General features: G+C 43.2%; 2 protein-coding genes across 14 annotated transcripts; both read left to right on the forward strand.

The window, feature by feature from the left end:
* The first annotated feature begins 5,753 nt into the window (after nt 1-5,753).
* LOC139664578 (tubulin beta-4B chain-like) lies at nt 5,754-9,062 on the forward strand. 11 transcript variants are annotated; one of them, XM_071543454.1, is made up of 6 exons: nt 5,754-5,938; nt 6,891-6,999; nt 7,115-7,225; nt 7,470-7,714; nt 7,824-7,927; nt 8,402-9,062. In XM_071543454.1, exons 1-6 carry the CDS (start codon nt 5,882-5,884, stop codon nt 8,634-8,636), a joined length of 861 nt encoding a protein of 286 aa, XP_071399555.1. In that variant the 5' UTR covers nt 5,754-5,881; the 3' UTR covers nt 8,637-9,062. The 11 variants fall into 11 exon arrangements, with proteins under 11 accessions (XP_071399555.1, XP_071399556.1, XP_071399549.1 ...); XM_071543455.1 differs by having other exon boundaries at nt 7,824-7,895; nt 8,397-9,062; XM_071543448.1 differs by having other exon boundaries at nt 6,891-7,008; nt 7,824-9,062.
* A 1,206-nt stretch (nt 9,063-10,268) lies between these two features.
* On the forward strand, nt 10,269-18,918 carry dennd1c (DENN domain containing 1C). Of its 3 annotated transcripts, none has more exons than XM_071543444.1 (23): nt 10,269-10,420; nt 10,925-10,989; nt 11,927-11,970; nt 12,160-12,209; nt 12,373-12,492; nt 12,612-12,681; nt 12,808-12,888; nt 12,980-13,045; nt 13,701-13,754; nt 13,951-14,061; nt 14,196-14,296; nt 14,508-14,553; nt 14,716-14,817; nt 14,907-15,032; nt 15,461-15,562; nt 15,998-16,088; nt 16,180-16,220; nt 16,329-16,379; nt 16,495-16,542; nt 16,719-16,826; nt 17,138-17,217; nt 17,341-17,554; nt 17,658-18,918. In XM_071543444.1, the coding sequence occupies exons 1-23, from the start codon at nt 10,404-10,406 to the stop codon at nt 18,723-18,725; spliced, it is 2,856 nt and encodes a 951-aa protein (XP_071399545.1). In that variant the 5' UTR covers nt 10,269-10,403; the 3' UTR covers nt 18,726-18,918. The 3 variants fall into 3 exon arrangements, with proteins under 3 accessions (XP_071399545.1, XP_071399546.1, XP_071399547.1); XM_071543445.1 differs by having other exon boundaries at nt 14,719-14,817; XM_071543446.1 differs by lacking the exon at nt 12,980-13,045.
* Nucleotides 18,919-23,501: the final 4,583 nt, after the last annotated feature.

The raw sequence follows: 23,501 nt of genomic DNA on the forward strand, positions 1-23,501 counted from the left end.
AACAGGACTTACACATAAACTGTAACCAAGTTGATCAGGTAGAGTCAAGGATTTCAAGATATCAGGGACAGGAAGCAATGACTGTGTTTTGTTTCTGCTGAACAACAGCAGATCTCTGCTGCCCCTTTGTGGATGTCAGGAGTTCCCACATGGGTAACAGTGATTACAGTAACAGTGACTCAAAGTGTTATATGTTGTTGCACACTTTATCCATAAATAGCATTTTTTCCATGTGCTAAGCCAAATATAAATAACAGATACCAATATCTAATCCTGCTCATATGTTATTATAGCAGATAAAGCTGCTAGCCCCTCCTCATCGTGCCCACACCTGGCCTACTCCTGGCCCAGAATAGGAAAATTAAATGTTGCACCTATTGCAAGCTCTGCCGTCCCGGTGGGGATCTCTCTTCGACTTGGCTGCCCACAGTTTCTTCCATTTTATTTTCCTAATAAGTTTTTCTTGGAAGTTTATCCTTGTATGCTTCAAGGGTCTAAGGTTGGTGGCAGTGGCGTAATTGTGTCTAAAACATTCGGTCATTGCATCACTGTTGAGCCTTCTTGAATACAGTAAAAGATAGACTAAATCACCTTCACCAAAAATGTAAATGCCAAAGTGACAAACTATTAAGTACTACTAAGTTTTTGTAGCAGAGGGGTAATGCTACTGCCTTGTAGGGGTAAATATAGTCTCCTTACCCTAGACGATTGGATAGTGAAGGATCTATGTCCCCACCCCCCAATACAATTAGTCTCTATACCCTCAACTATAGGTATGTTTGTGCCTATCTTGAATGATCCTGAATGAAATTACCAGAATAATCTACTTGAGATGTGGTGAGGTGGGCTTCAGGGTCTTCAATCACAGTAGCTACCTGAAGTGTATAGTGCAAGCTTTCAGTTTCTGCCATCTGGTACCCTCCTTAGACTTCCACTTGCTAAAACCAACAGATACAAACACTCCTTCATACCCTCTGCCATCTCCCTCCTAAACTCTAGGAGGAAAAGGTAGTTGTCTGCATAACGTGTATCTTTTAATTAACTGCGTATTTTTATTTTTATTTTTATTGTGTATTTATGTCTTTGGTCTTGCTGTATTTATGTGCCCTGTGTCTTATGTGTGCTAAATGTATGCGTCCCACTGCTGCATAACCAATTGCCCCACGGGACAAATAAAGTTATTGAACTTGAACTTGAACTTGAAGCTCAACCTACTTACTGGTCCAAGCATGAACCCTCCCTCCCCAGATCTAGCAGGATAGGTGAGACGCTCCTACTCTAAGGTAACTCACATAAAAGAACATGAGAGATGAGAAGATGATTAATGAGAACTTAAGACAGATACAATTCAAATTATTTATTATTATTTATTATTTATTATTCCCACCCCACCCCACAGGTACCGGGACATTCACTATCGAAACCATATATGTCATCAATCACCAAGCATGCCAATCACATCCCAACCTCATCCCAAACTGGACTCTGCCTTGTATTTGATACCTCTGAACCCAGTGATTGGGCATCAAATAACCAGCAAAATTAAAGTTGTAAAATAAAAGTAAGGGACAGTAGCATTAGAACCCAGCTGGGAAAATAATCTGCTCACTCCATCTCTGTAAATGGGATCATTGCTATCATGGTGTTATCCACTGTCTAATGTCATTTTAGTTGACCTATTCAAAATAATAGAATAAAAAAATGTTTTGAAAGGAAAACTTTAAAAACATGAGAGCTGGTCCCATGTCATTGTAATGGGCATGGTCAGCATTCACAGACCTGAAAGACTTGCATCTTGACTTGCAATTATGAAGACTTACAGTAAGACTTGACTTGTGACTTGCCCTGAAAGACTTGTGACTTGACTTGGACTTAAAAACAGTAACAAGTAGTATACACATAGTAACACTAATGGTGGCTGCTGTTTGAATAGATCACTTCATCACTTCAATAACTAATAATTTAGCACACACACACCAAAGAAGCATGTGACATCCATTTGCACATAAATCTTGACTTATTCTACTGACTTGTAAATGCATGCATCTACAAGCCTACTCCAAATAGAATTAAAGTTCTACAATAGGCTAAATATCATTTCAAATAATCCAAACTCATTTTTGCCATTCAATTGGAACCAGTCAGAACACGCTTTGCTTCGCCATTCTAACCGATTATGACGTCATTGGATGGAGCTGGACTCTGCTCTACCAATCAGAGCCTGTCTCAGCTGCACTGATGACATCACAATCAGAATTCTAACATGTTTGGTCACAGCAGCTCAGGGCATAAAAGGCCCCGCTTGAAGTCTTGAGCTTCATACCTTACCACGGTAAGGTATGCTCCCCTGGGTGCTGGTACAGCTGATGGTTGGACTGCGGCAAGATGCTCTCTTTGGGAAACTTTCTACACGGCCCTCATTTCAGACCAGTAGCTATTGGACGCTTGATGGGCGTGTTTGGAAATTTTCTCTTTAGTTTCTTTTCTTTTTTTTTCTAGTTAATTTTGATAGTTTGGACCAGGTGGCGTGGCGGTGTCCTGCTGAAGCCAACCTGCCAGCCGCTCCAAAGGTGCGGTCTGACGGTTAGCGATGGTGGTTCGTTGAAGAAGTGGTGGTTGGTACGAACAGATGCGGTTTGCCTCCCACTGAAGCAAGCCTGCCAGCCAGTACAAACAGTGGTCTGGTGGTCGCGATTGAGGCTCGGTTCACGTCCCGCTGAAGCCAACCTGCAGCCGCTTCAAAAGTGTGGTCTGGCGGTTAGCGATGGCGGTTCGTTGAAGAGCTGGTGGTTGGTACAAAGAGACGGAAACCCGCCACCCAGTCCAAACTATCAAAATTAACTAGAAAAAACAAACTGGCACCAGAAACGCAAGAGACACCACCAATCTTTCCCTGCGACCTACCTGAAAAGTAGCTTCACCAGCTACTTTGCTGCTTATCTTATCTTATCTTATCTTATCTTATCTTATCTTATCTTATCTTATCTTATCTTATCTTATCTTATCTTATCTTATCGTATCTTATCTTAAAGGGTTGTAGGCCCTTGTCAAAGTCCACAGTAAGAGCTTTACCAGGAGCTCCAGGGAATGTGCTGGGTGCTGCCGCTGCTGCTCCTGCTGCTGCAGCAGTACTGTTAAGCCAGGTGGTATTAGTCAGTAGTGGCAAGAAACGACACTGCTGCTGCTGCTGCTGCTGCTACTGCTACTACAGCTGCTGCAGCGGTATAGGCCTAGTAGTGGTAGTTCCAGTAGGTCTCATTACAGATATATGAAATATTTTAAAATATCATTTTGGCTAGTCATAATGTAATGAGAGATATTGTAAATTAGCATTTAAGATCTCTCTCGTATGACCAACCACAATGCTAATTTAAGATATCTTTTATTACAGTATGACTAGTCAAAATGCTAATTTAAGATATCTTTTTTTTACATTATGACTAGTCAAAATGCTAATTTACGATATATTTTATCATGACTAGTCAAAATGTTAGAGGTATCAAACACAAGGCAGAGTCCAGTTTGGGATGATGTTGGGATATGATTGGCAAGCTTGGTGATTGATGACATATGTGGTTTCAATAGTGAATGTCCCATATCACAACCAAACTAACCCCCCCACCCACCCCCTGATTACGCCTATTGTTGGTGACGCCAGGTAAGTTAGGCTATGTAGAGTAGGTAGGCTGTTATATCTTACTAAAATTTGCTAAAATTTGCTATTTTGTGTCTTGTGCTTTGTTCTGCTTCCTTGTTTTTGTCATTCTTGTCATCATTCTGCTCTATGGTTGATTGTTGATCAGTTTGACCTAGTTAGGCTCATTCTCTGTTAAGCTTGTAATAAAGTGCTATATACATAAATGAACTTCAACTTCAACTTGCAGGACAGCAAGCAAGACAATGACAACAACAAAAACAACAACAACAACAGCAACAACAGCAACAATAATAATCATAATAATCATAATGTTGTCCTGTGAATCATGAAACACAATTTTGGTGATGTTCATGTTTTCACTTCAGTTGAAGCATAATCCTCAGAGGGTTGAGAAAATTCTCCAACCTCTTGGGCTTATGAAACCAAAAGAACACCCACAGGATAAAGTAAAAAATGCATTGTGATCAAGCTAAAACAAGGCTGTTTTTCTTAATTCCTGAAAAGTTAACATTTTGGAGATACAGGCTTTTTACTTGACAGCGACATAATAATAATAATCAGAATTAGAATCAAGCAAGTGAAGAGGATGTAATGATTACGAATATAGCCTACAACACAAGAATAATGAACCGCCCACCTGGAGAAAGAGAGGATGGTAGGACAAAGGAGAGTGGAAAGTGGCTGCTTGAATGGCCATTATGGAATAATGAAAGGAGGAGACCTAAAAGCTAGAGTCGGGTACGGCTGACATCATCACAGAGCTCCAGCAGGGTGCTGAGGACAGGGTGCTAGACTAGTCTGTCGCTTGTGCATCAACTAGGGATCCACAATAAACAATAAAAACATGTACTGTAGGATGAGTGATGGACAGTAGGACCTGTCCTGAGCTGCCCAATGAACAGATCAGAGGTCACTGCATCTACCTCACCCCATCCCACCCTCACCCTGGCCATTTCCATTCACACAAATCACTCTACAACACAAAAACATGCACAAACAAAATATATATAGAGAATTGGAGCTTTGGGGCCATTTAGGTCTTAGTTGTGGTAGTGAGTTCAAACAGTTTACAGAATAATGAATAAACGATAAAAAATCAAGTCAAGACAAAAACATTGGTTTATAACATGTTGCATAGGGCCACATCCTCTAGTGAAAAAACATTAAGCCAGTTTGATGGTGGAGGCCATACAGCTTACAAGTTAGTGTGTATGACAACTTACTGCACAGTCACTCCATGACCGTGTCCAGTTTTGTGGGAAAAAAATGTATTGGCTTAAGTGAAGCATAACAATACAATATACAGTCTCATTGGGGGCAGAGAAAAGTTTCCTATGCTGTTGGAAAGCCCTGACACAAGAGGCAACATAATGTCAACAACATGACCATGACTTAGGCTATTTCATCAGCATGAAGAAGGTTTAGTACAACTGACTCATCTGCAAACATAACAATGGCTGTGACAGTCCTACTCAACTCAGGCCCTCGAGGTCCGGTGTCCTGCAGGTTTTTATTATTCCCTAACTGATTGAGTCCCTGAGCCAGAGACAGGTCGCAGTTAAAACCATAGTGCCACGTTCATTTGTCCTACAAACCAAATGCCTAATAAAAGCCTCCGGGAACACACACTTTACCATGTAGGCCTACACCACTAGTTTGTTCCAGAAATACTTGGGCCATGCAGTTTTATTATCTTAAGCTTTTGTCCAGCCATCTATCCATCCATCAATCCGTAGCCCACTTCGCTAAAGGCTTGTCCATTCATTCATTCATTCATTCATTCATTCACATTGACATGGAATGTCAGCACACACTTATTAGGCTTTTTTTACACATTGGTTCAGGCCTGTATTTTATTTAGTGGTCTGGCCATTGTGGCAAAAGTTTAATCTCGGGCCTTAATCCGCTTTAATTGTGTCCGTCCCAACCGGTTTGTGCGTGCTGCTCGCAAAGAGATTTTATAGCTGCTCGAAGGTATTCAAGCCCCTTTCCGGCTGTACCCGGTTTCCTCGGTTGTCATAGAGATGACGTCATGCTGCAGCACGGGAGGAACGGCGCAGCCGCGGATCGAGGAAGAGCGAGACAGTTTCATACGCAACTCTCCGCCATTCGGACTGTCGACTGAGCTGGGAGGGCTAGGACCGAACAGCCGGAGATTGAACCCTGTAATCCACACCGCCGTTTTCCAGCTTTTAGTGAGCCACTCGAGACCCCAGCCTCAACATGCGTGAAATCGTGCACCTGCAGGCCGGACAGTGCGGGAATCAGATTGGAGCGAAGGTATGAAGAGATGCACACGCACACGCCCACCGGCGTTTTAAATGCGACGGCAAAAGGTTTAATTTGACGGCAGGATTTGTGATTGAATGCAAGCTTATCCTTGTTGCTGCCTACGCGTCGGCCTTAGGACTGTGCTCGCCACAGGAAACAAACCTCCTATATAGGTCAACATAGTGGTCATTGTTGTATAAGAGTCCGATACAGGCAGCGTACAATAGCATCCTTTGGATGGGCGGTGGCGAGCCGAGACATCCCCGCTGTTGTCGCCGATGCTCGCCGCTATTTCCTTTTTTTCCGAGCGGATGGGCCTGAACCTGGAACATCAGTGCGTTACAATGTGTCGCTGTGAGAGTCTCCATGTGTCAGAACACTGATTTTTTTTATCTTAAATTAGACATTTTGCCAGGAAATGAGTGAATGAATGAATGAACGAACAGACGACACCCGTGTGTTTGTGTGTGTGCGTGTGTGTGTGAGTGTGTGGCCTGAGAGAGAGAGTGAGAGGAGAGAGAGAGAGGGAGAGAGAGAGGGAGGGAGGGGTGTGGCTCACTCTCAGACACCGAATGCACTGGAACGCCGGTAGCCTGGCGTCCATTTTCACGGTATTCATTAACACAGATTAGACCAGATTAAACGGTAATTACAGCCTTATAAACATGTTCTGCTGAAAACAATGACGTTTTCAATGAACTCTTTTTTCAAACAGTAGGCCTGCACATCCTGTGAGGGCATCTCTTATGCATGTACGTGTCTCTGATCCAGAGGTCGATTTTAATAACTTAGAAGATTTTCACATTAGAACTAGCCTGTGTTCATGATAAAATGACAGTAGGTTAAATCAGATCAGGTAATGCATGTTTTTTTTTATTTCCCTGGTCACATGTAACCTCTCTGTCTGTGTCTGTGTCTCTCTCTGTCCCTCTCTCTGATCTATCTATGGACCTCTCTGTAGTTCTGGGAGGTGATCAGTGATGAGCATGGCATCGACCCAACAGGAACCTACCATGGAGACAGCGACCTGCAGCTGGACAGAATCAGTGTCTACTATAATGAGGCCTCAGGTCAGGACTGTCAACATACACACACAAACACACGCATCAGTTTGAAGGTAGCCTCCTAATGGTCCATAAGCCATTTTTAATCAAAAGGCTTGACATATATACATTTGTGTTGCAGGTGGGAAGTACGTGCCTAGGGCCATCCTAGTGGATCTGGAGCCAGGCACTATGGACTCTGTCCGCTCCGGCCCCTTCGGACAGATCTTCAGACCCGACAACTTCGTCTTCGGTATGGACATGACCGGCCACACTCAAACACATCTTGCTTATCACATAGGAAAAGGAAATGTCAAATTACCTGTAAATGTAGAGAAACAGCACACGCCATACAGAGAGGTTAGGCAAATGTGTGTTTTAGATTGTAAAATAAACTAAGACACAGATTGAAAACGTACAGGTAGCTTGAAGACTGAGACTGAGCCAGACCTCTACAGTACACCAGATTGCAACTAACTTCATCCTTTTGCACCCAGGCCAGAGTGGAGCGGGAAACAACTGGGCCAAGGGCCACTACACAGAGGGAGCCGAGCTGGTGGACTCAGTCCTGGATGTGGTGAGGAAGGAGGCTGAGAGCTGCGACTGCCTGCAGGGCTTCCAGCTCACACACTCCCTGGGCGGTGGGACCGGCTCCGGTATGGGAACTCTGCTCATCAGCAAGATCCGCGAGGAATACCCCGACCGCATCATGAACACCTTCAGCGTGGTGCCCTCTCCTAAGGTACAGTGTATCTGTTAGGCCTCATGTCACGCTAGTTTTGGGTTTATATTCTACTCTGTATCTCCTCTTCTTGCTTACCTCCTCATCGTTCATCCTCCTCTCCCTCCAGGTGTCGGACACAGTGGTGGAGCCCTACAACGCCACCCTGTCTGTGCACCAGCTGGTTGAGAACACAGATGAGACCTATTGCATCGACAACGAGGCCTTGTACGACATCTGCTTCCGCACCCTCAAACTCACCACACCCACCTACGGCGACCTCAACCACCTGGTGTCCGCCACCATGAGCGGAGTGACCACCTGCCTGCGCTTCCCCGGCCAGCTCAACGCCGACCTCCGCAAACTGGCCGTCAACATGGTGCCCTTCCCCCGTCTGCACTTCTTCATGCCCGGCTTCGCCCCCCTGACCAGCCGGGGCAGCCAGCAGTACAGAGCCCTCTCCGTGCCCGAGCTCACCCAGCAGATGTTCGACGCCAAGAACATGATGGCCGCCTGTGACCCGCGCCACGGCCGCTACCTGACCGTCGCCGCCGTGTTCCGCGGCCGCATGTCCATGAAGGAGGTGGACGAGCAGATGCTGAACGTGCAGAACAAGAACAGCAGCTACTTCGTGGAGTGGATCCCCAACAACGTCAAGACGGCCGTGTGCGACATCCCGCCCCGCGGCCTCAAGATGGCCGCCACCTTCATCGGCAACAGCACCGCCATCCAGGAGCTGTTCAAGCGCATCTCCGAGCAGTTCACCGCCATGTTCCGCCGCAAGGCTTTCCTCCACTGGTACACCGGCGAGGGCATGGATGAGATGGAGTTCACGGAGGCGGAGAGCAACATGAACGACCTGGTGTCTGAGTACCAGCAGTACCAGGACGCCACCGCCGAGGAGGGCGAGTTCGAGGAGGAGGGAGAAGAGGAGGTGGCCTGAGGCTAAACTCACCCCTTCTCATAATTCCATCCAACCATCCATCCACTTACTTCAGTCCTACTCTGCTCTCTTTCTCCGACTTTCTTCTTATTTTACAATACTCTCTTTTGTCACTTCTCTTTCTCTTAACTCCTGTACTGCCTCTCTATTTCTTTCACCTTCTCCACATCTCTCTCTCTGCCTCTCTTCTCTCTTCCACAGTCCCCTCCCTCCAGTCAGAGTAGGGCTCCCAACACTAAATTCACTCTCCCATCTCAGTGCTCATTTAGAGGTAGCTTAAAACACAGGTGTGCTTGTGGTCTTTCGTCAGTAGCCTTTTGTTAATGTTTATTTATCTTATTCCATAAAACAAGCCCATACTTGTCACTTATTCTAAAGAGCCGTTGCTTTCAACTGACTAATTTGGCATAGATTGAAATAAAGTTGTGGGGAAAAATCATCTCGTCTTTGTGTGTTTGAAGTGCTTCTGTGTGATACATTTTTCAGAATACTAATCAAGGTAGAAAGTTAATTATGTTTACATTATATATAAATTAATGAAACAGGTAGATAACTAACCTTATGTATTTTTGATTGAAATAGGCCAATCAGAATATCTAATCATTTGCCTTAGAGGGACAACACAAATTTGTAGAGGCCCATATTTGGTTTACTTTGGGTGACACTATTGTAAAGGTAGCCCAAAATGGAGGTCTGCAGTGTCTATGACTAAGGCACTTACGTTAGGACACCACAAGGGGGGCAGTGTGATATCTGAACACGGTAGTGCCTCTGTTGAGCACTGTAGTTAGGATGTGGTACTGACTTGTTACAGTACTGACCTGTGCCTGGATGTTGGCGTCCTATTCCCTCATTTCCAGTGTCTTTATGAGCCCTGCAACAGTAAATATTGTCCTGACTGGTATCAAGGGAATCAAAGCAAAATACACAATACAAGTAAAGAGTCAGGTTTTTTTAAGCCTATTCGATTGAACACTGACATGACATTAAATATTACTTTAACGTCATGTCATGTTATCATTTTGATGACATACCAAACAAATAAAAGGACCTATTTCCATCTAAATAAGGCAATGAACAAACAGATCGATCGTCAGTCGCAACTCTGATGTTCCTTCCACACTACGAGGGGAATCCCAAGGATACATTTTGAAGCCCAGTTATTTCACGGCTGTGTCCTTTTGTGCTGATTTTTCTATATGTAATGCACGAATGGGCAATAGTTCCAATGTTTATGTGAAGACTCGATGAAAAAATCAAATCAAGCATAGAGGGAAGAAGGGATCATTTTGTTTGGTCTTATACAAACTTCACTGAGGTCACTGAGCAGGAAGTCTCTACCTATTTTTATCTTCTTGTAGCTGCACATTCAGATAGGAGGTGTCTGTGTGTGTGTGTGTGTGTGTGTGTGTGTGTGTGTGTGTGCGTGCGCATGCTGTACATTTAGGACTCTTTGTAAAGACAGAGAAAAAGACAGACATCAAAAGAGAAAGTAATAAAAATGGAGCTGAATGCTGAGAATTTAGAGATGTGGTACTGAAAGACGTCATAGGACACACACATACACACAAGGACCCAACACACGCTCACACACAGATCAGGAAGTGTTTCGCTCACTCCACTGCTGATTGTGCAGGCTGCTGCCGCTGCTGCTGCTGTCTGTGGTTGTTGATACCATCAGTGCATTAGAAATCTCCTATCCAACACGCCTGCTGAAGATCTCTCCCCTCCTGGAAAACCACATGGACACAGACACACACAGACAGCATGGGCTCCAGACTGAAGTAAGTTTAACATCTCATTTTTCACTCTACCTCCATCATCTCTCTGCCCTTCTGTCTGTCTTTTCTTGCGGCTTTTATTACTTCCTCTCACAACTGCACAGGAAGTTTCCTATACAGCAACTTTGCCCTCTATCATAGAGTTGCCAAACACTTCACGGTACATTTTATCCAAAAGCAGAGCAAAATCTCCCTCTGTGATTGTCAAGGAAGGTCAACTCTTGAATGTTTTAACATTTTCAGACTCAACTCTATCTCTAGATTTGTCCTGTCTGTAATGGGTACACCACAATTTACCATTTTCCTAAAGCTAACCCAGTTCTATATTCAGTGGAGAGCAAAATCTCCTTGGTTTTGGGGACTTGTGAATAGCGTAATATGAGATATGCTTCACTGCAAGGCCACATGAACGCCTCAGCACTTTGTTTGGTGGGTGACAGGCTGTAGGTAATGTGTCCAGCTGGGCTTCCTCTCACCATCAGTGCTGTGAATGCTTTTTCCTGCCAGAGAAAACCCTGAGCGGACGTTCTACTGGTTCTTTGAAGCGACTTGTCCCATAGCCAGAGACAAAGGTGAGTCCTCTGTGCTTTGTGCCAAAGTCTGCCCCTGCCTCTCTCTCTCTCAGCAGCAAACCTGGGGCCAGTTAGTATTTGCAATTATTTATTAGCATTTGTTTTAGCCTGCTTGGAGTGGCAGATGGGAGAGGTCAACTGCAGGACCATATAGATTTAGTGTTGAATCAATTGTCAGTCGTAGAAAAGAGTGATAAACTGTTTTTTCACATTCTTTCCTGTTATTCTCTTAACTTTCTCATTGTTTTGTCCTACGTCAAACTCCACCTATCTGACACCTAAATTGGCTAAAAAAAAAGAACATAAAAAGGCAATACTATTTGATTTGTGTACACTTTATTATAAAATGATAAAAAGGAGAGTGAGATAGAGGGAATGAAGGTGTTTCTGCTGAGCTGAGAGTTGCTCATACTTCCTGTCATGTGATCAGAAAACCACACAGCCTGTCTAGTCACACTTGAATCCATATGAGAATGTCTCATAATAACCTGCCAGCATTTTGCTTTTTAAAGAGGGGCTGGGTGGGGGGAGTGTGATGTGTGCGTGTGTGTGTGCGCGTGTGTGTGTGTGTGTGTGTGTGTTCTGGGGGCAAAAAGAATGAGCTCTTTTATAGACTTGCAATGTTTTGGATTTTGCCCACGTTTAATCATTTGTTGCTTCTTGCATTTGATAGTTTTCTCACCTTTTCTTTTGAATGTGTTATGCTATTTTTGTTTCATTTTTATATATATTTTACTATTACTCATTTGCATGCCTTTTTACAGAGCACTTTGAAAACTCTGCTTTTCTAGAAGTACTTAATATGAATAAAGTTTATTATTAGTATTAGTATTAGCATATAAGCTTAGTAGGGCCTTTTGTCAAACTGAAAGCGCGAGCCTGAATATTGTTGAAGTAAATGAGATGTGTTTTTCTTTTCTTTTCTTTTCTTTTACAGATCCTGGTCTTCTGTTTCAGTTTCCAGAGGACTTCAGTGATGAGGTACCCAGCCATGTCTGCTGCTCTTTGCAACGTATAATATTTGTGGATGTAATGTCATATTGGGATGATATTGGTTAAAAAAGTGACCATTAGAGATTGTTTCTTTCTCTGTCAGTTTACATATCAATTTACCTTTTACACACACACACACACACACACACACACACACGTTTCTCTCCCACTGCCTAGGAGTCCTGTAAAACATTGCCCAGATTCTGCTTCCCCTATGACATACAAAGGTGAGTGCAGCTGGTTTGCAAATCCAGGTTTATTTCTCCTATAATCAGTTTGCCTCTGTCTTTCTTTACACTCCAGTTCATCTTTCTCTGTGCCTGTTTGTCTGTCTTCCTGTCTTTCTATTTGTCTTTGTTCATCCCCCCATCCATCCAACCGTCTGTTCAGAGTGAGGGATGGAGTGGCGGTGCAGCACTTTACTTTTGTCCTGACTGACCTCGAGGGATGCCAGCGGTTTGGCTTCTGTCGTCTCACCAACAGCACACAGACCTGCCTCTGCATGCTCAGGTACGTGTGTGCGTGTGTGTGTGTGTGTGTGTGTGTGTGTAGTGCGAGTAATTCTTATGGCAAGGTAAACCATACATTTAATACCATGATGAAAACAGTTTTTATCAATTTGGTTACAGTTATCTTCCGTGGTTTGAAGTGTTTTACAAACTTCTCAACAACTTGGCTGATTACCTTACAAAAGGACAGGTGGGTATTTTATTGTATTCGATTGTTTGTGTTTATTTTCTGGTCTTTCTGGTCTTCTATTTGCCTTTAATCCACACCACCTTGAATGAATATCATTAGTGTCTACAACCATATTCCTCTCAACAGACCAATGAAATGAAAGAGCTGCTGGCTGTGCTGTACAAGCAGCCCATACCACTGGCAGTTGGATCTGTCACTCTGCAGATGGTAAGTCTGAGTTAGACAATGAGAACCAGGAGTCAGACTTGACTTTTATGGCCTTTTCCGTAAATGGTTAGTGTGTTGTGTTTTTTCTGAGGGAGAGAAGCTATTGGTCAGCACAGAGGTGTGTCACCCTGTTGGACACCCACAGGGACAAGAGGGGGTGAGTCCCAGAGGAACCACTTGGTCTGGACTAACGGCCAAAGCCAGACACAGACTAACCTCTGCAATAAAACCTCAACTCTGGCCTTGCTTGACTGCTAAACGTATTGTCTGTTGACTAAAACCTTGTCGTCACTTACCCTCCTAACCGAATGAACTCTTAAAGACAAAATTAACCTCATGTGGACTAACTTTTGAAATTGAGTGTGACCTTTGGAAGAATTAATATTACGCATATATTCATAATAACCCAAATCAACTGGAGAGATGACTCGATCTGTCAAATCTACTTCTGGTAGTGTCCTTGCTCATGTGTTTTTTGTATTTGAAGTTTCATTCCAAAATGAAATATCCACCACTTGAAAAAAAATGTGCTTACTTTTACAAAATTATTTCTGGTGTGAAAATAGAGTGTATTATGAGCTGTTAAAGTCATTAGTCTTTTGACAATAGTATCATCATTGGTTAAGTTTTTTTTTTTTTCAAATGGATGCATAGCATTTTGGAATGCAGCCATTTTAATCATTTAGTCAGAGTGGCGCAGTATGTCTGTACGATGCTCATGATACTAAGACAGTTGAAATTAATTCAGTCCATTAATTCCAGTCACTTTCTCAATGCATTTAATAATGTTTTGCTTCTTTCTCTTTCCCCAGGTTCCTTACTTCATTGCTCCAGACCCCAGGAGTCTTCCTTCCATCCCTGAGAGTGTGAGTATGACAGAATGCTAAACTGAGGATTTGCATTCTACAGTAAATTTTTTTGCTTTGCACTGCACATTTGTGCACCATAAGCAGCTTTTATTTTAAGTACTTAACATATTTGATTTACCCATCAATACCAGACAGTAAGGGATGGTGTGTGTGTGTGTGTGCGTGTGTGTGTCTGTGTGTGTTTGTCTTTCAGAGGAACCTGACAGAGTTGATTGTAGCAGTTGATGTGGGTAACCTGCTCCAGCTCTATGCCAGCATGCTATTTGAGAGACGCATCCTCATCTTTGCCAGCAAACTCAGCACTGTAAGACACATGCACACACAAACACGCACACACAAACACACACACACACACACACGCATGCACACACATATAAGTTAGGGTGTTGTGTGTGTTTTCATGGTCTGACACCACCCTGTACATCGTGTTTTGTGCAGCTGACCGCCTGTGTCCATGCACTAAGTGCAGTGCTCTACCCCATGTACTGGCAACACATCTTCATCCCCGTCCTGCCACCTCACCTGCTGGACTACTGCTGGTGATAAATCTCTCTCCCTCTCTCTCTCTCTCTCCCTCTCTCTCTCTCTCTCTCTCTCTCTCTCTCTCTCTCTCTCTCTCTGTCTCTCTCTCTTTACCTACCTATCTATCTATCTATCTATCTATCTATCTATCTATCTATCTATCTATCTATCTATCTACTGTATCTACCTCTATCTAATTTCCAATACCATTTTTTCCTTTGGTTGCAGTGCACCGATGCCTTACCTCATAGGGGTCCACACCAGTCTTACTGAGGTAAAGTGCTAATTAAAATAACGCAACAAGCTCCCATTTCTATCTGCGCACCATTCTTTCAACATTAATCATTAAAATAATACTACCAAATCTATTAATCTACCTCTAAAGTCTATACTGACAGACCCAACTGACCAGTGTGTGTCTCTGCCTGCGTGACAGAAGGTGAGGAGTCGCGGATTGGAGGAAGTCGTGATTCTGAACGTGGATACAAACACACTAGAAACCCCCTTTGACGACCTGAAGAGGATACCTTCAGATGTGGTAATACTGTGTGTATACGTGTATGTATGTACGTAGGTGAATGTGTGTGTGTGTGTGTCAGTGTATCAGTCTCTGTTGTGTGTCCCCAGATGTCGGGGCTGAAGCTGTGTTTGAAGCGGCAGGCAGTGTCTCCTGGCTGGGGCGTGGCCAAGGCCTTCCTGAGAGCGCAGGCCCTGCTGTTTGGAGGCTACAGGGACGCGCTGCAGGGACACAAGGTCAGACCAAACACTGTGGCATGATCCTGTGGCAGTGAACTGTTCATAGAGTCCAATTGTGAGAGTTGATGCATTAAGAGTGTTGGTGAATTAAAACTCAATCACTCGTAGACTAGATGTATTGCAGTCTTTTCATTTTGTTTTTTTATAATCCAAATAACAACAATAGAGTGAAAGGTGCGTTTCACCTACAATTTTAGTTAAAAAAAATGTGGTGTTTGCTCCATTTTCCATGCATTATGAAAACCTAAAAGATGGATAATTGAAATAGAAAATCAGTGTGTATGAGTGCACATATACATGCACAGCAAACATTGTTTTCCTGTACTATACAGCTGCACAGGACACTACTTTTATTAGCTCAAATAGATTTCTTTTTTACTTCTTCTCTTTTGTTGCACCCTTCCTCTGTCTATCTCTGTTTACAGGAGGGTGAGATGTGGTTCAGCGAGGAGCTGTTTCTAGATCACAGGTCTCAGAGTATGAGACAGTTCCTACAAAGTGCCATTCATCTACAGTTCTTCAAACAGGTACACAGTAGCTCCCCATGTCATACAGCATACTGCCCTCTGCAGGACAGACTCTGTAAATCTATTATCTACATCCTCATGTCATGTCAGAACAGCAGTTGACATACCATAAAACTTGTAATTGAAAGCTGTGTGTTAATTTGCTTTCACAACCAAAATGAACAGGTATTTATTAGAGAAAGACAGGCTTTTTCTAACAACATTTCAGAGAAATGTTAATGACGTGTGAGGCATGCTCTGATGTTGCTGACAGAAACATAAGATTCATAATTTATTGAACCAGGTTTTTTTTACATTAAATCTGAAGACATTCTAGGCTACTATAAGACTCAGGCTATTACTTGAGACCTGATGTTGGGTTGGATGTTGAGACGATTTACATGAAATTAAGTCTGCCATGCTATTTTGAAAATGACAGAAAATCTTGGTTTTCAGTTTATTGATTGCCGCCTGGAGATTCTGAACAAAGGGAAGGAACCAGATGACCTCTTTGAAGAGGAGATTCTACAGTGTGGAACAACGGCAGGTGTGTGTATCTGTGTGTATATGTGTGTATCTCAAACTTTTCTATCACCCACTTATCTCTTTCTCATTTCTATCTCTCTGTCTGCTTGCAGGAAGAAACAAATCTTATCAACAGTTAGTTGGTAACCTGAAGGTAAGACTCCTGTAATAGCACTGAAACTTGATTGATGAAACATTGTTGATGGCTGCCCCCATCTAGTTGAGAAGTGGGAAATAGGGATGCATTTATTTTTTTTGACAGAAAGGGGGAGGAGCGCTCATCCTCAATATGAAGTCCAAGGCAAACATGAAGGTAAGCACAAGCCGAGGTGTGTTATAACTGGGTGGAAGGCAAGTTAGGGCTCTGTTGTGTATGTTATCTGCATTACAAAAGCAACACTTTTAATAATCTTTTCAATCTCTCCCAGGCCAAAGGTTTCACCAAAATTGGCTTGAAAAACCTGCTGATAAACAAGGTGGGTGCATGTTTCTGTGTGTGTGTGTGTGTGTGTGTGTGTGTGTGTGTGTGTGTGTGTGTGTGTGTCTGTGTGTGTGTGTGTGTGTGTGTGTGTGTGTGTGTGTGTGCGCGCGAATGGATGAAAAATCTGGCCTGGTTGTAAATTTTTTTTTCTTGTGTGTGTGTGTGGAGCAGGACCACAGTGAAGCACACAGCCTTCAGAGAGGTGGATCGGTGTCACACCGCCGTGCTAAGTCCGACTCTCTACAGAACCGCCTACCTATCACGCAACACTTTGGAATGGTGAGATCTGCCACAACATCTCCTCTAAACAATCAAACCCACCCCCATTAAACATTTCATATTCAGAAACTGTAAATATTATCAATTTTAAGTCTCCTATAAAATTGTATCAGATAAAACCAACATCTGTCCTCATCATTACTTAATCTGCATGTTCTGCTGTCTGATACTGCTTGACTGTGCTATTCTGCATCCTATATTGCTCCATTTCCAATGCTGTATTGTGATTTACTCCCACATCTATCGCTTCTATCGGGGGGCTGTTTTGTGGCAAATGCCTTGCTTTGTTATGCTATGTTGCCTCATGTTAGTCTCGTCCTCGTCGGCCTGGTCACAAACACAGGGTTCCCAGAGAGGAGAACAGAGAGGACCCCGAAGATACCTGGGATGGGTAAGAGAGAGAGGGGGAATAATTGATATGGTGGAAGAATTGGAGAATTAGAAACCCAAGAAAGTTAAGAATATGCAACATGTATTTCCTTGTTTGCGTCTGTTTGTTATCTATTTGCATCAGGGCTGTGTCCAGGCCTGCAGCTGAGCCTGACTCTGAGCTCCAGAAGGATGAAGAGGAGGAGGAAGAGTCGCTGCTGTGTGACCCGGAGGAGATGGACCTGCTGGGGGAGATCTTCGACACACTCAGCACCCGGAGCTCCCATGAACGCGGCCTGCTGTATGGCACGCGCAGCTTGGATCTATTTGGACCTGACAGTCATGACTACATCAGGAAGGTAACAGGGAGAAACTGGCGCACACATACATACACACACACATGGACACACACGCAAAGGTCATCTCTGGTGCATCACCTGTGGCTGTGGTTGTGTATTCCAGCTTGGTCCAGCCAACCCCAGCCAGGAGAGTCTGTCTCTGTCCATCAGTGGCAGTGACAGTCTGCACAGCTGGAACCTGGAGGAGGGGCTACAAACCACAGACGAGGTATCACAGCTGACAGAGGACTCTGATTGGCTGGATGCAAACGTACCAGAGGAGGAGGGGTCAGAGAGTCTGCTGGTGTCATGCAAAGTGGGGGAACAAGAACGGGGACTGAGGGAGATTAGAGGGGAGGGAGGGAAAGAAGAGGAAACGGAGGTGGCAATGAATGGGAACAAAGGAGAAGAAGAAATAGACGGAAAGAGAACAAACTATAAGGAAGTAATGTTAGAGGAAGAGAGAGAGAAAGACAATCGGGAAATGAAAATGGGTTTTGAAGGGGAAACTGTGACAGAACAGGCTGAGAAGCAGGAGGATGAAGGGTTGGGAGAAGAGAGAGATCTGGTTGAGGAGGTCATCGTGAGAAGAGAAAGTGAGATAAAAAGAGAAGAAGATGAAATACAGAAAGATCTAGTGAGAGAGGAAGAGGGACAGGAGAACCAGGAGAAGGAGAAAGGTGCAGAGATCACAGGATCTTTGCACGGGAACAGACTTACGACATTGGATCGCGAGTCTGACTGTCATCCTAACGGTGCAGAGGTGGCGCAGCAGCATCAGGGACAGGATGAGACCGTCAGTCTGAAAACCACAGCTTCTCCTGCGTCTCAGAACCTCGCCGCTGACCCCGACTCTAAACCTGATGTGGGTCAGGGAAAAGGGAATGAAGAAGCGGGAAGGAAACAGGAGCCTGAGGCGGGAAACACATCCTGCCCTCCAAAGGTGTTATCTGCTATGACACGGTTCCAGCCACAGGTCTCCAGGCAAGGCCTCCAGGTTAAGTTCAAGACCAAGAGCTTGGCTGAACCCGGGAGACCGTGCAGCATGTTGCGTAACTGGGAGAATGCACAGGCTTACCCCCCAAATGACTCAAATACCCCATCAGGTGTGGATAACCATTCAGAACCAACTGACGAGGGAGACCCACCTCCCATCAAAGTCTCTGAACTTAAGAAGAGATTTGAGGCTTAATTTTAAAGGCCAACTGACTGGCTGGCAGGTTACCTTGCCATCATTTTGCAAATATTTAAACATGAGGTTCTTTCTCTCAAGTTCTTTCCTGCTTGATGCAATGACTGGCAAATTGCAGTTTGTATAAAGGCCACAAGGTAGCATGGCTAAAATGAATAAATAAATGAATTTCTTTATACTGAATAAACAAGTTGAGCAGTTTGTCATAAACATCTGTATATGTTATGCAAGTGTGTGTGAGACTATCTGCATCAGCTACTCCCTGACAAAAGAAACTGACATGAAATAATCATTCTAAGGAATGGATTAACACACATGAATCCATTTTAGGCAACTCTTCACATAAGATTAGAAGAAAAAGTTGATTCATACCATGAAACTGAACCATGAGACTGAACCTGCTGGACCCTAAACTTCACTTGGTTTGCACATTCCTTGTTCAGTAACAAAACACCTTGCGTTTCACACATATGCTGATTTAATTTTTTATTATGAAATCAAAATATTCAGAGCTTCAAAGTGCATCACAGTCATCTTAAGTGTTTTTAATCAATACTTCAATACTCTTCATAATTGGAAACAGGATAATACATATGTTTTTTTTTATATAAATAGAGTATTTGTATTGTAAAAATATAGACAAACTACCTCTGTACAAATACAAAATATACTTCAGGTCATGTGCCTTATGTGGCAGAGCGAAAGAGAGTGTTTCAAATGCTGATATGGGAACAGGACAGTGAGTAAAGCTTCAACAAACTTTTAAAAATGACACTTATTTCCTCTTTTCATATCATAAAGAATAACAACTTGTAGAACTGACAGTGTGTCTGCAGCATGGAACATCCTGGCACATTTGGAGGAAAAACAGAGATACAGTAACATCATAATATACAAGATTTTCATCCAAAAGTTTCCAAATACCACATCTGGTCCATGGAGTGAAGGTGTGTGTAGCGTGAAGGTGTGGGTGGTCAGGTCTATGCATGTGCCTGTGTCATATGAGGCGTTCCTCCTTGGGCAGCGGTAAAGGCAGGCCAGGTTTCTCTGATCCGCCCCCTCCCACCTGTTTCCTCTCCTCTGCACTGGGCCTGTATGTTCCCTCCATCCTTCTTTTCTTCCTAATGACGCACAGCATCAGGACCAGGGCCAGGCTGAGGAGGGACAGCGCCGTGGAGACAAACACTGACACTGTCGGTGGGAATAGCACCTGTATCGCCATGACAACAGGCCCTGGGGGCGGAATTACAGACAGGTCAGGCTGTCAGAGGGGTCAATCGAATCATTATTACTCCAGCTGAAATCATTCGGTGGCCACATGCAATATGTCAAGTCTATCAAATTATTAACAGCAAAACAGAGATTTGATCATGTAACAGTGTGGTTTCTGTACCAACAAACTCACCTCCCTTCAGCAATTGAAAGTATTGATCAGGTCTATTAGGTGTACGCTCTTACATCTGGGCCAACAGAGCATCAGTTAAACACAACAGATGGTGGGGTATCTGAAAAAAGGGACAGATCACAGGTTGGTCAAATGGGTCTAGTTCTGCACATTTGTGCTCCATTGCTTAAGATGATATGGTCACCTATACAAGAGGGAAAACAAGAAATACTGAGGTTAGTGAAGATTAAGGGTGGCTAATGTGAGCAGGAGAAGAAGCCCACCTTATATTACAAAGCTGACAAAAAGGGGAAGGTGGATGAATGAGTCATGAATCACTGTTCAGATGTTTTGGTTTGATGTTCAGCTTTTTCGTTTGTTCACTGAAAAGTGCATTCATTCATTAATTTTGTTCAACTGCATCAGCAAATGCATTCAGCAAATTAGCAAATGTTCAGGAAAGGTAAACTGCAAACGATCAGGAGCTGGTTCCCATAGGCTTATTGGCAAAATGATAATTAATAATAGCAAGAAGAAGACGATGGAATCTTGATTTACAGAGCGTCGTGTGAGCAGTAAGTAAAAACAATCAACAAAGAAAACCATAAAATAATCAAATGCACAGAATAATTCAAACAAAAAGGAAAAAAATAACACCGTCATTAAAGTAAATGTAGCCTAAAAAGCCTTGTGTTAGCACCTGCACCAATGACTGTCACTATACATTGAGCAAAAAATAACAAAGAACTACAGTAGCTAATCCAACAATAAATTTAACACAGATACAAATGTCACACCAAAACACCAAAATAGGCCTGGGATTATTATAATGATACAACAAGAGAAATAATCTCACTATTGAGCACACACACTACATGTCCCTTTAGGAATATTATAGGAACAGCACAGGGCTTTTTCGTTAGGGGGGGGGGGGGGGGGGGGATCGAGGTATCGTGAAGCCAGTGTAGGCTACCCACGCCCAGAGTAGGGCCACTTAAGAGCCTAATTTCCCAATAATCTCCAATTGCAAAAATGCTAACCATTAAATATCGACACACCCACCAAACTTTACACTGCCACAGACCGATGCACGTCGCTGCATTGCGGAATGCCGCAGATCCTGTTACACCTGTTTGTCTACTGGCTTCTTTAACACCAGGTGACAATGCTGCTATGAAATGACACGTAAAACCACTGTAGTTGATAGAGAAATGAAGGTGGTCGTGACTTACAGCAACTTTTTCTTCAAGACGTTCCCAGCTAATGCAGACGAGCCGCCCCGGTCACAATCATTTTCGGTTTTAGGCGGACTGACAGGCTACGCGTTGTCTACTTTTTGGAACTGTGAAATAAAAAGCCAGTTTCAACGGGACTTACCTACCAGTCATTAGCAGTGCTGCCGAGATGCCAGGTGCGCCTTTTGATAACCTGCGATTCAAAGCACGACGCTCCGGGAAATTGGCAAAACTCATAATCCATTCAGTGGTCGATGTGATCAAGCATAGGTGTAACTATTTTCTTCCACGCTCACCTACCTGTCGATATGCAAATGAGCCTGGTCATATGACCGACCTGCACCAATCAGCAGCAGAACACTTATCTCCTCTCGCTCTCTCTCTCGCTCGCTCGCTCTCGCTCTCTCTCGCTCACACACACACACACACACGCACACGCACGCACGCACACGCACATTTAACCAACAGCCTTTTGCAGGTTCACATTTTACATTTTTATACAGTTGCCCAAGATGCCTACATATAACGTCTTATAGGCTACTGTAATGTTTACAGAAATAGTGAATGTTTGGATTGTGATGTCTATCTAGCACTACTGGACAAATGCAAACAGCCCATCAGTGTGAAACCATGAAGAGCTCACATAGGTTTAATAATTAGAGAGAAAAGGCCTTGTGTGAGCAGAAGGCTCTGTTTGTTACTGGGAACAATCTGCGTTTTGGTGTGGCCTACATTCAGGATTACTAATCAAACAAACTTTGTTCATGTCCAAATAGCTGGAGTCATGTTGTTGCTAAACAAGGACACATTATGGCTGCTTTAACCAAGCACAATGAGTCTGCAAAAAAGAGTTAAGATAGAGCTCAGAAATGATGCCTTCCTTTAACCACTAGTTATGTGTGTGTGTGTGTGTGTGTGTGTGTGTGTGTGTGTGTGTGTGTGTGGTTAGAAATTCAGACCCCCTGACTTGGATGCTCATCTCACATTTTTTTCTGCCTTCAACCAAGAAAAGCAGAAACTTGTCTTCCCAAAAAAATTCTGGAATGGATGAAATATATTTAAATACATTGAAATCCTGGGATGAAGTTTATTCAAAATGTGATGTGTATGTGAGCAGTCCACATGTACAATATCTCTGTACAATTAAGCTTGTATTTAAAATGCTGTTAATTTGTTTGTATCACCAAGAAAATAGATATAACAATACAAGAATTTGTCCAAATATTGACACCATGCATTTCGCATTTCACTCAGTAACATTAGTAGTTAGTAGTAAAGTGCTTTTAGGAATTTCAGTAGGCTATTTATTTGTGACACTTCTAAATTTTGGACTGGTAGAGTCACACATTGCAGTTGTAACTGTTGTATGCATTTCAGGAGAAATGCATGATGTCAATCAGTGTCAGTAAAGAAATATCAGTAAAAATATCAAAGAATTGGTCAGATTCATCTTTTAGTAAGAACTCTCAAGACCTTCAAAAGATCTGATCTAAGTTCCCATCATCCAATCAAATCATTTTGCGTCCAGTTACATATAGTAAAATCTGGACACTTTGAAATTAATATCAGACTTCAAGAATCATATTGTCAAAATTCCCTTGTGCGACAACTGCAAATAAACCCTGTCGGAAACTTTGCCCTTACTCAATCCCAACCTTTCACCCCACTGGTCTTCTCTGTGTGTGTGTGTGCGTGTGTGTGTGTGTGTGTGTGTAAGCATGTTTGAGCAGATGTGAACCTAGTATTCTGATTCAGCAGGCTCAAAGTAACATGTAGTACCACAAGTGTCTCAATATGCTGAAAAAGAATGAGCTATAGAAAGTAAAGATTTCATAATACGTACATCAAGAATGTTTGTTTTGTCAGTGTTTATTCAGTTGCAGTCATAAATCACTCAAACACTAAACCTACCACATTGATTTTCTGCTGTTTATCTTTGTCTTCAGAGCAGAGTTAACGCTTATCAGAACCAACAGTTACTCAACTACTGCCGGGAAATTATGTGTTTTTGTGTTTGTGTGTACACAAATGTGTCTACATGTGCAAGAGAGGGATGGATTCAATGGAGAGAGGTAGAGGGGATGGGTCGAGCCGAGAGAGGAGGAGAGGGGATAAAAGGCAGGGTGCTGATGAGCAGACCCTACATTGACAGCAGAC

Source organism: Centroberyx affinis, unplaced genomic scaffold (assembly GCF_046629955.1).
Source record: "Centroberyx affinis isolate AG114_WGS23_722 - 3 ecotype Tasmania unplaced genomic scaffold, CSIRO-AGI_Caff_v1 ptg004317l_1, whole genome shotgun sequence".
Taxonomy (NCBI): domain Eukaryota; kingdom Metazoa; phylum Chordata; class Actinopteri; order Beryciformes; family Berycidae; genus Centroberyx; species Centroberyx affinis.

What these genes read in the sequence shown, in the direction of transcription:
- dennd1c (XM_071543444.1), top strand. An exon ending in CCCGAAGATACCTGGGATGG is followed by an intron (nt 17,218 to 17,340) that starts GTAAGAGAGAGA and finishes TATTTGCATCAG; the next exon opens with GGCTGTGTCCAGGCCTGCAG. An exon ending in GTCATGACTACATCAGGAAG is followed by an intron (nt 17,555 to 17,657) that starts GTAACAGGGAGA and finishes TGTGTATTCCAG; the next exon opens with CTTGGTCCAGCCAACCCCAG.
- LOC139664578 (XM_071543448.1), top strand. Translation starts at nt 5,882, where the DNA reads ATGCGTGAAATCGTGCACCTGCAGGCCGGACAGTGCGGGAATCAGATT. An exon ending in GGAATCAGATTGGAGCGAAG is followed by an intron (nt 5,939 to 6,890) that starts GTATGAAGAGAT and finishes ACCTCTCTGTAG; the next exon opens with TTCTGGGAGGTGATCAGTGA. An exon ending in ACCCGACAACTTCGTCTTCG is followed by an intron (nt 7,226 to 7,469) that starts GTATGGACATGA and finishes TTTTGCACCCAG; the next exon opens with GCCAGAGTGGAGCGGGAAAC.